Genomic DNA, 12078 nt, shown 5'->3' on the forward strand with positions numbered 1-12078 from the left:
ATTTACTTTGTGCCAGTCATCATGCTAGGTGTATAATACTGAATAAAATACAAGTATTCACTCTCATATAGCTTACAAACTACTGACAACTTATTGACAACTTGGGAGTATTCTCTGTACTTCCAACTCTTCCCACGTTTTCCATCACTTTGACTTTTTTTTTTTAACTTTTTTGTTGAGATGAGGTCTCAATATGTTGCCCAGGCTGATCTGGAACTCCTGGTCTCAAGCGATCCTCCAGCCTTAGTCCCCCTAAATGCTGGGGTTACAGGCATGAGCCAACACGCCTGGCCTCATTAGTCTTCTTACATATGCATTTGTATGTAGTTGAACACTTGTATGATTACTTTAGTTTTACATTTGGTGCTTGTGGCCACTTTTTATTAATACCTTGTACCATCCTGCCCCAACCTTCAGCCTTTTCCCCTTGTCTCACTCCTAAAGAGTAACCTAAAAGTGCCTTCAAATGTTGAGATGGGTTAGACTTACGCACTCTGATGCACAATACACACATCTACAAAGATCTTAAGCGTGTGGTCATACTTTGAGTACTAATGGAAGAAGCTACAAGATAAATTCCTTCATAGAAAAAAAAATCACTCAATGTTTTCTATTTCCCATCATGTCCTCCTGTCTTCGTTGGAATTCCTGAATTAAAAAGGTAGCAAGGAGGGACCCAATACTTGAGACCTCCACGTGCCCAATATTTAACTCATTCTGCTTTCACAAGACCACCATGAAGTATTGTCAGAAATGGTTGCTCAGTAAGCCAGTCACTCATGGAATAAGTGGCAGGGTAAGAATGACAGTCCAAGTCTATTTAGATCCATTTTGCATTGCAGTGTATTATAATGTAGTAGCTACAGAATTTAAAGACCCTTAATATCAGTACTTCATTCTTTTTTAACTGTTAAACAATATTCCATTGGATGGATATATATATATATATCCAATGTATATATGGAGAAATATCTATTCAGATCCTCAGGCCATTTTAAAATTAAGTTGTCTTTTTTTTGTTTGTTTTTTGAGACGGAGTCTGCAATTCTCCTGCCTCAGCCTCCCAAGTAGCTGGGACTACAGGCATGAGCCATCACGCCCAGCTAATTTTTGTGTTTTTATTAGAGATGGGGTTTCGCCATGTTGTCCAGGCTGGTCTCAGATCCACCCACCTCTGCCTCCCAAAGTGCTGGGATTACAGGCACGAGCCACTGCGCCTGGCCTCTTATTTCAATTTTATTGATTGATATGTCTATCATGGTATCATACACTGTCTTGATTATTGTAGTTCTTTACGGGAAGGAGTATTTTAATAGCCTTTTAGTTAACTGCGGATATTCTTGAGGATGAGGACACGAAAATTGGATGAGAAGTAGTTTCCTAAAGGTTAACTGTAATGTAGACTCTGAAACCTCATAAACAAACCTTTTCTACTATGTTAGATCTTTCACTCATGCATTATTTTGTAATACTATGCATTGGTCATTCCGAAAATACTGGTTTAGTTATGCAGATCTTCGAAACACTGACACATCTCATTATACACTATCTAAATAAAATCATTTTTGGCCTGGTGCGGTGGCTCATGCCTGTAATCCCAGCGCTTTGGGAGGCCGAGGCGGGTGGATCACCTGAGGTCAGGAGTTCATGACCAGCCTGGCCAACATGGTGAAACCCCGTCTCTACTAAAAGCACAAAAATTAGCCGGGCGTGGTGGCTCATGCCTGTACTCCTAGCTACTTGGGAGGCTGAGGCAGGAGAATCACTTGAACCTGGGAGGCGGGGTTTGCAGTGAGTGGAGATCACGCCACTGCACTCCAGCCTGGGCAACAAGAGCAAAACTCCGTCTCAAAAAAAACCAAAAAACAAAAAACAACAGTTTTAATATCAACACTACTGATTTCATTAGGAAAGTATTAGGAAGCTGTAGTGCTACTGGTGTTAAAGTCAAGTTTTCCAAAATTCCAATTTTCACTTGATTCGTGGTAAGGTTCTGGCAGTTTTAACCATCACTGCTTTTACTCCATCAATAAAACTCTCAATACAGTGAAAAAGGCGAATAATATCTTAGTATTATAAGTTTTGACCTTATGTTATGTACACCTTGAAATTATCCTGGGGAGACTCTCAGGGGTCTGTGACCCACCATGAGCACCACTGACCTAATTAATAATAGACCTAGGCAATGACTATCAAAAAGACAACCAGGCATGTGTTTCCTAACAGAATTATATACCCCCACCAATGAAGCATTCTTACCAAAAATTCAATACTGAATCTGATCAAGCCTTTAGACCTAACTAACAACTAGTTTATGACATATGCAGGAAACAATCAGCAAAATCTCAAATGTAATAAACTTTTCAGGACAAGTAAGTTGGTTCTTCAAAACATAAGCTGGGGGCAAAGATGAGACAGAAAACCTACATACTAAGAGACTTTAAAAACAAGCAATTGTTGGCTGGGTTCAATGGCTCACGCCTATAATCCCAGCACTTTGGGAGGTGAAGGCGGAAGCAGGCGGATCACTTGAGGTCAGGAGTTCGAGACCAGCCTGGCCAACATGGTGAAACACCGTCCCTACTAAAAATACAAAAATTAGCCTGGTGTGGCAGCATGTGCCTGTAGACCCAGCTACTTGGGAGGCTGAGGCAGGAGAATCATTTGAACCTGGGAAGCGAAGGTTATCACTCCACTGTACTTCAGCCTGGGCAACAGAGCAAGACTCTGCCTCCAATAAAAACAAAACAAAACTAGCAAGGAACTGCAATGTATGGACCTTCTGTGTCCTAATTAAATTACTTAAAACAATTTTTTTTTTAGAGCAATGATTATATATTTGACAATATTTTTGGTTAAACTTTCAGGTGTAATGATGTTATAGTTCTTAATCTTTAAGAAACATATACTGACATAATTAAAATGAAAGAAAAATTCTGTAATGCAGGATTACACAGAAATTACAAGGGAAATACAAGGAGAGAGCCTAATGTTGGTTTGGACAGCACATGAAGAAAGTGCTCTGTTCACTGGTGCTATTTACTGTTAGCCTGAAGTGTGTGGCTTTTCTGAAGAATAACCACATCCTCTCCCATCTTCATGCCCACCAATGTGGAATCATGGGCCCCAGGAATGGAAATCTGCTTTAAGGAGTTTCCAAAGAAGTTAGAAAATCAATTCTAGAGAGGACCAGAGCCTTAGCCTGGAATTTTCCTGAGAAAAAGCTCACAGATCATTTGGGACCTTTAAATACAGATGCCTTGTTGAAACCCAGCTAGGAAGCAATAAGATCAGATATGGTAAATAAGGAGAAATTCAAAAATCCCTGTTGTGTAGACACATTATTTTCTGTAAATAATTACTTGATCTTTCTTTCAAGTGGTAAATAGCCATTTATTGAGTATTCTTGCTTTGATTGTCTACGTAAGCATGTAAGACTACAACATTATGACCCATCTCTTCAAGAGGAAGTCTGGTATTATAGAAAAACATTTTGTCATTCAGATTTTTTTTTTTCTTACAGTATGCCCATCACAAACCAGGCAGCAAGCAAGGTATTGGGTGCTACTCATCCAGTGAAGTCTTGAGGGTCCCTTCCCTTTGTGAAGCATATAATCTAGTGGGGTAGACTGCTAGCTACTAACTATGAAAACAACATAGTCTGACTTGAGAGTGGGGAAAGTGGAACAAGGGAGTAATTTTTATATTTTTCTTCACATTTAAAAATATTTTCTAAACAATCCAATATAATCTTTTCTATAATTTCCAATACAATCAACATGTATTACTTGTAAAATAATAGCATACATATATCGACAGACTGAAGAAGGTATACTATTAGAGAACATTTGCAGAAAAGAATTCCACATCTTTTTTTTGAGACAGAGTTTTGCTGTCACCCAGGCTGGAGTGCAGTGGCAGCAATCTAGGCTCACTGCAACCTCCACCTCTTGGGTTCAAGCAATTCTCCTGCCTCAGCCTCCTGAGTAGCTGGGCCTACAGGCACGTGCCACCACACCCGGATAATTTTTGTATTTTTAGTAGAGACGGGGTTTCACCATGTTGGCCAGGCTGGTCTTGAACTCCTGACCTCAGATGATCCGCCCACCTTGGCGTCCCAAAGTGATGGAATTACAGGCGTGAGCCACTGCACCTGGCCGAGAATTCCACATTTTAAGAATATGGTAAGAGTTTTATTCTCTTCAGTAAGATGAGGTTGAGAATAAAAAATTAAAAAGCTTAAGCAAATGACACTTTCACATCATAGGGTAGTAATAATAAACTGTAATAATCTTAAAAAAATACTTATTGGGGATAAGAAATGTGGTTTACAAGTAAACTGTTACTTTCTAGACTTAACCCAAGAAGTTAATGGAGTAGGTGTGTTTCAGTAAAGTAACAGGAAATGGTACAGAAACCACCAATGGTCATCATGCTTGAGAGTCAATATAGCACATAATTCACAGCACAGATGAGGCTGGGTGCAGCAATTCATGCTTGCAATTCTAGCACTTTGGGAAGCTCAGGCGAGAGGATCACTTGAGCCCAGGAATTTGAGACCAGCGTGGGCAACACAGCAAGACCTCATCTCTACAAAATATATATTTAAAATTAGTTGGGTGTTACCCAGGCATGGTGGCTCACACCTATAATCCCAGTACTTTGGGTAGCCGGGGTAGGTGGATCACTTGAGGTCAGGAGTTTGAGATCAGCCTGGCCAACAAGGTGAAACCTTGTCTCTACGAAAAATACAAAAATTAGCCAGGCATTATGGTGGGTACCTGTAATCGCAGCTACTTTGGAGGCTGAAGCACTAGAATTGCTTGATCTTGGGAGGCAGAGGTTGCAGTGAGCCAAGATTGTGCCACTGTACTCCGGCCTGGGCAACAGAGTGAGACTTCAACTCAAAAAAACAAAAATAAATAAAAATGAAAAATAAATAAATAAATAAATAAAATTAGGTACGTGTGGTGGTGCATGCCTGTGGTTCCACCTAATCAAGAGGCAGTGGCAGGAGGATTGCTTGAGCCCAGGAGTTTACGGCTGCAGTGAGCTATGATCACGCTACTACACTCCAGCCTGGGCAAAAGAGCAAGAGGTTGTCTTTTTTTTTTTTTCTTTCTGAGACAGGATCTCACTCTGTTGCCCAGGTTGGAAAGCAGTGGCATGATCTCAGCTCACTGCTGCCTCAATCTCCCAGGCTCAAGTGATCCTCCCACCTCAGTCTCCCAAGTAGCTGGAACTACAGGTGCATACTATCACATCCAGCTATTTTTTTTTTTTTTTTTTTTGACGGAGTCTCGCACTGTTGCCCAGGCTGCAGCGCAATGGCACGATCTCAGCTCACTGCAACCTCCACCTCCCGGGTTCAAGCAATTCTCCTGCCTCAGACTCCTGAGTAGCTGGGATTACAGGCACTCACCGCCATGCCCAGCTGATTTTTTTGTATTTTTAGTAGAGACGGGGTTTCACTATGTTGGTCAGGCTGGTCTCGAACTCCTGACCTTGTGATCTGCCCACCTTGGCCTCCCAAAGTGCTGGGATTACAGGCATGAGCCACTGCACCTGGCCTAATTTTTGTATTTTTTTTTTTTTAGCAGAGATAGGATTTTGCCATGTTGCCCAGGCTGGTCTCAAACTCCTGAGCCCAAGTGATCCACTTGCCTTGGCCTCCCGAAGTGCTGGGATTACAGGCATGAGCCACCACGCCCCACCAAGACAAACAAAACAAAACAAAAACAGTATAGATGAAAGGCAGCCAGCCTGGGTTCAAATCCTACCATTGCTACTTATTATTAAATAAACTTAAGAATCTTACGGACGTTACTTTACCTCTCTAGCACCTTGACTTTCAAATCTGCAAAACAGGATAATAACACCTATTTCTTTATAACATTGTTATAAGGATTAAGTAGGTTAATATATGTGAAATACTTAGAGTAATGTCTGGTACACAGTAGGCACTAAATAAGTGTTAGCAGCCAGGTGCGGTGGCTCACAAGGTCAGGAGTTTGTGACCACATTGGCCAACATAGTGAAACCCTGTCTCTACCAAAAATATAAAAATTAGCTGGGCATGGTGGCGTGTGCCTATAATCCCAGCTACTCGGGAGGCTGAGGCAGGAGAATCACTTAAACCCGGAAGGCGGCAGTTGTGGTGAGCTGAGATCGCACCACTGCACTCCAGCCCAAGCAACAGAGTGAGACTCCGTCTCAAAAAAAAAAAAAAAAGTGTAGCTACTATTATAATCCTGTGAAAATAATCAACATAAAATTAAAAATCAATAGACAGCCCATATTGCCCTTTTTTGGCCTAACAAAAAACAGATTTCTAAGAAGACAGTAAGAAATCAGTATTAATTTAAACATTGTACAGGATAGGAGATCAAAAGCACAGGTATACAAATGGTTCATTTAAAAAAACTGATACTCAAATTGACACCCTGAAAATGTCAGATAATTTTTCAGAATGATTAAACTCACTAAACATCTGTAAACAATAAATTTATTTCATCTCTTTTAAAGATTTAATGATATACAAAACGTATATATCTTTAAGTAATACACTTTTTCTTTCTCCCCACCCCCAATCAATATTAAACACTATTTAAACAGCTTATCATCTCTTGCCTTGTCTGTATCTATGAGATACACTACTAAATACAAATAAGCTTTATACTGCTCCCTTCCAAATAAAAATTAAAATTAGTACCAAGGAAACAAAAGAAAAAGAAAAAAAAAGAAAAAAAATTAAAGCATAAAACTTAGATGAAAAGCTTTTCTTGTTATTGTTGAATATTCAACAATATCTGGGGCTGTTAAATTACATTTTATTGGCATAAGGTTGCACTGCAATCTGCCAGTATCACATAATAATCCAACTGAATTAATTTCTTAAGTACCACAAACAGCATTCATGTTCAAATGTTCCAACACAATTTTAAATATATGCAAGAGTTCATGTTTACATTCTGATTTGATATAACAATCAATAAAATCTTTGGAGAAGTATGTAAGTTCTGGGTTGTTGCTATAGATACAGATAGGGAAAAAAGTACTTTAACTTTCCTCAAAAGGTAACTTCCCTTGACGAGTGAGTTAGGTTCCTGCTTTTATAATTTAGGTTATGTATCAGTTTACCATGGCTTTCTTCTACTTAACAGTGACTTGATAAAACAATGTTTAAAAAACCCAATTAACATTTTTACACAATTTGGGTTCTATTTAAAAAAAAAACTGGCTCTATCTTTAAATATGGAGCCTAACCCTGATTCATAAATACCATCCCTCTTGAAAATGGTCTTCAGTTCAGGCTTCTTATACCTCTGTGAACCTAGAATTAGAACAAGTCATTTCCCTTCCCGTGGCCAACAAGCATCTAGTTGGGAACCAGTGATATCATCACTGAACACACTAAATACACTGAGGAAAATTTTGACTGCCATTTAACCAAAAGGCTGCGTGATTTCTTCATTTCCCTAGTTGAATGGCAATAAAACAGCTGCCAATAAAATCTGCATGGACACCTACCTTTGGTTAATGGTATTGTACCACATAAGAGAGGGCATCACCCTCATCAAAACAAAGTCAAATGAGATCCTCTGCTATACAAAGAGCCCTTTAAAAAGTTATAAATACTAATTATCAATTACCTTTAAAATTTCTCAGCTGCCAGCTCTATCCTATAGGGACTTTCTGACTGATTAATCAGGTCAAAAGAATATTGACCTTTTAACTGTGCTGGAGTCAGCAAATTCAACTTGCATACACCTTTCTATATTACCAAACAATTTCCTCCCGAGGGAAAAGTGACACAGTAACATTTCTGTGAGGTGCAGGCAAAACCAATGATTCAGTAATATTAATATTATAACATCAGACGAACAGAATTAGTTGATTCTGATTCTTTGGTGGAATTTCCAGGCTGAAGATTCAAATCTGAAGGCTCATCCTGAGGAAATATAATTTTATCAGGCGTATAATCATTCCTCTTCAGATCTACATTGAACACCCACAACAAAAAAAAGAGAGAGAGAGAGAAAAGAAAAAAGTTAGTATTTCTTAGAAATGGAGAATTAGGAACCTTTTATTTTCTTTTCGAGACGGAGTTTCGCTCTTGTTGCCCAAGCTGGAGTGCAATGGCGCGATCTCGGTTCACTGCAACCTCCACCTCCCGGGTTCAAGCGATTCTCCTACCTCAGCCTCCCAAATAGCTGGGATTACAGGCATGCACCACCATGCCCGGCTAATTTTTTGTATTTTTAGTAGAGACAGGGTTTCACCATGTTGGTCAGGCTGGTCTCGAACTCCCGTCCTCAGGTGATCCACCTGCCTCGGCCTCCCAAAGTGCTGGGATTACAGGTGTGAGCCACCATGCCCGGCTGAATTAGGATCATTTCTAATCAATTTTTCTCCAAACATGTCAGACTTGTTTTCCATCAGGTTGTTATAAATTCAGTAGTCACCAAATTTATACACATAAAAATGAAGTCATTCATTCATTCAACAAATAATTACATATTGACCATGAGTCAGAAACTCATGTAGGCGTGGGAATGCAGCAGTGAACAAACCAGACAAGCTCACTGGTCTCAGTGAGCTTATATTCTAGTGGGTGACAAAAAATAAGCAAACAGAAAAATGACAGAATTATAAGCAGTAAAAAGTGCCTTGAAGGCACGGTGCAGTGGCTCATGCCTGTAATCCCAGCATTTTGAAAGGCCAAGGTGAGAGAATCATTTGAGGTCAGGAGTTCAAGAGCAGCCTGGCCAACATGGTGAAGTCTCTTGTCTCTACAAAAAACACAAAAATTAGCCAGGTGTGGTGGTGTGTGCCTGTAGTCCCAGCTACTCAGAAGGCTGAGGTGGGAGGACTGTTTGAGCCCCAGGAGGCAGAGATTGCAATGACCCAAGATCATGCCACTGTACTTCAACCTGGGCGACAGAGTGAGATCCTGTCTCAAAAAAAAAAAAAGTGCTTTGAAGAAAAGAGTGTAGTGAATTATAATGAGGGACAGATGGAAGACGGTATAGGGTGATTGTTTCAAACAGGTCTAGGCAGGAAAGCCAGAGGAAGAGATTTGAGTAAATACCTTAATATTGAGAAGTGAACTATCAAAGCTCTAGGAGGAGTGTTCTAGGCAGAGGGAGGGTTAACTGCAAAGACTGTCAGAAGGAATGGACTTAGTGTGCTTTGCGAATGGTAAGAAGACAGTGTGGCTTCTACGTAGTGAATGAGAGGAAAACTAGTAGAAATTGAGCTCAAGCAGCAGTTAATGGCCCAAGATTGTCAACTACAGATTGTGGGCCAAATCTGGTCTGTTGCCTGTTTTTAAAAGTAGTTTTCCTGGAATGCAGTCACACTTATTTGTTCACAGTCTGTGGTTATTTCCGCACCACGATGGTAGAACTGTGTAGCTGGGACAGACCACATGGTCTACAAAGCCTAAAATATTTGCTACCTTGCCCTTTACAAAAGTTTGCTGATCTTGATTTAGAAGATACAAGCTATGATGAGAAGTACAGATACAATACAAATCCACTGGAAGGTTTTAAGCAGTCTCAAGAGAGAAACATCATCAGATTTGTTTCAAGAACTATTCTGATGACTATGAAAACTCTTGTGAGAGGATGGGTGGCAGCAGTCCAGGAAACAAGGTGGTAGCCACGAAGACAGAGAAGAGCAGATGAATTCTAGGGAGATTTCAAAATTAGAACAGACAGAATTTGATGAATTGGCTATGAAGGGCAAGGGAAAAGAAGAATTGGTAGTTTTAGGTTTTGGACTTGAGCAACTGGGTAACCATTAATAAGATAGGGAAACAGAGTTCTATGTAGGGTGGGAGATATAAATCAAGAATTTTGGATTGGACATGTTACTAAAGATGCTTTATAGCAAGCCTGCCCGACCCTCGGCCCACAGGCCACATGCAACCCAACACAAATTCATAAACTTTCTTAAAACATGATGGCTTTTTTTTGCATTTTTTTTTAAGCTCATCAGCTATGGTAGTGATAGTGTATTTTATGTGTAGCCCAAGACAATTCTTTTTTTTTTGAGACAAGGTCCTGTTGTTGCCCAGGCTGAAGTGCAGTGGCACGATCTCGGCTCACTGAAACCCCTACCTCTGGGGTTCAAGCGATTCTTGTGCCTCAGCCTCCCCAAGTAGCTGGGATTACAGGCCTGTGACACCACACATGGCCAATTTTTATATTTTTAGTAGAGACTGGTTTTTGCCATAATTGGCAAAGCTGCTCTTGAACTCCTGGCCTCAAGTGATCTGCCCACTTCGGCCTCCCAAAGTGCTGAGATTACAGGCATGAGCCATGGTGCCTGCCCAACAATTTTTCTTCCAATGTGGCCCAGGGAAGCCAAAAGGATGGACCCCTCTGCTTCAGCCTGGGTGACAGAGTGAGACTGTCTCAAAAAATAAAATAAAATAAAATAAAATAAAATAAAATAAAATAAAATAGTATCCAAGTAGAAATATAGGTAGCTGAACAGAAACAGGAGCTTGGGAAGTATGTCAAGTCTTCAGACAGATTTGCAATGATAAGTATATAAACATATTTATAGGTATGGGACAAGAAGAAATCACTTAAGAAGTTACGGACATAGATGAAAATAGTTGCAGAACTGGAAACAATGCAGTAATATCAACATTATAAACTAACCAAGTCATGCATAAACATATATATATGTATGTTTTTATTTCTAAAAAAAAAAAAGGATGCATGTGCAGAACATGCAGGTTTGTTACATAGGTATATGTGTGCCATGGCGTAAACCCTTATATTTTTATCTCCATATAAAATATAACTGATACTCAGAATATGAACTAATTTATTTTTTTAAAAATAAAAATATTTGACCTCACTGAATCATAAACTGTTAATTTTAATCTAAGAAACAGCCTATATTAAACAATCCAAACATATTTGCAACTATATTAATTATTTTTGATAAATTTTAAATTCAAGACTATGTCAGTATGGCTTTAGGGATACAAGCTAATCTGCGATTACTGTACAAAGAACAATGGAGAGAAACACAATTATAGCTCGTCTTAATTATATTGTTAACTAGTAAGTGTATCAATGAGCAAATCATCTCAACTTTAATTATATAATCTAGAAAATGAAGGATCTGGGCCAGATTGCTTTTTTTTTTTTTTTTGAGATGGAGTCTCACTCTGTCTCACAGTGGTGCAATCTCTCCTCACTGCAACCTGTGCCTCTCGGGTTCAAGCAATTCGCCTGCCTCAGCCTCCCAAGTAGCTGGGATTACAGGCACCCACCACCACGCCCAGCTAATTTTTGTATTTTTAGTAGAGATAGGTTTTCACCATGTTGGCCAGGCTGGTCTCGAACTCCTGACCTCAAATGATCTGCCCTCCTTGGCCTCCCAAAGTGCTGGGATTACAGGGGTACCGTGCTGGCTTAAAAAATGGAAACTGTTTAGATTTAAAACAAAATCAAGAACCTCAGTATATGCTGTCTACAAGAAACCCACCTTAAATATAATTATATATAGATGTGTGTGTGTATGTTTTGAAAAAAAGATTGGCAAAAGGTATATGATGAAAACATTAATTAAAAGATAGCTGGAGCGGTTATGTTAATATTAGAAAAAGTATACATCAAAATAAGGAAAATTACCATGATATTATTAATACACAATGATAAAATAATCAATTCGCCAAGAAGACATTAACAATAGTATATGTGTATGCATCTAAGAACAACGCCTCAAAACACATGAAGGAAAAACTGACAGAACTGAAAAGCAAGACAGACAAATCCAATTGTATTTGGAGACTTCCTTTCTAGTTAATCAATAGAACTAATACACAGAAAACCAGCAAGGATACAAGAAATCTGAACACTAGCAACAAACTTTCTTTAATTAATATTTACAGAATACTCCATCCAACAATAGCAGAATATATATTACTTTCCAAAGCACATGGAATGCTCAGAGACCATAAACTATTTTTTTTTTTTTTTGAGACGGAGTCTTGCTCTGTCGCCCAGGCCAGAGTGCAGTAGCGCAATCTTGGCTCATTGCAACCTCTGCCTC

At 39.3% G+C, this 12078-nt stretch overlaps 1 protein-coding gene across 8 annotated transcripts in view; it reads right to left on the bottom strand.

Annotated features, from left to right (window-relative positions):
- Positions 1-6489: 6489 nt before the first annotated feature.
- The window catches only part of TRPM7 (transient receptor potential cation channel subfamily M member 7), a 121135-nt gene continuing 115546 nt past the window's right edge, over positions 6490-12078 (bottom strand). For all 8 annotated transcript variants that reach the window (XM_031002335.3, XM_031002336.3, XM_063698545.1 and 5 more), the window contains one exon: positions 6490-7998. In XM_031002335.3, coding sequence (XP_030858195.1) covers positions 7868-7998 — 131 coding nt within the window. In that variant the 3' untranslated portion in view covers positions 6490-7867. The remainder of the gene's footprint in view (positions 7999-12078) is intronic.

The sequence above is a fragment of the Gorilla gorilla genome, chromosome 16 (assembly GCF_029281585.2).
Source record: "Gorilla gorilla gorilla isolate KB3781 chromosome 16, NHGRI_mGorGor1-v2.1_pri, whole genome shotgun sequence".
In the NCBI taxonomy this organism is placed as follows: domain Eukaryota; kingdom Metazoa; phylum Chordata; class Mammalia; order Primates; family Hominidae; genus Gorilla; species Gorilla gorilla.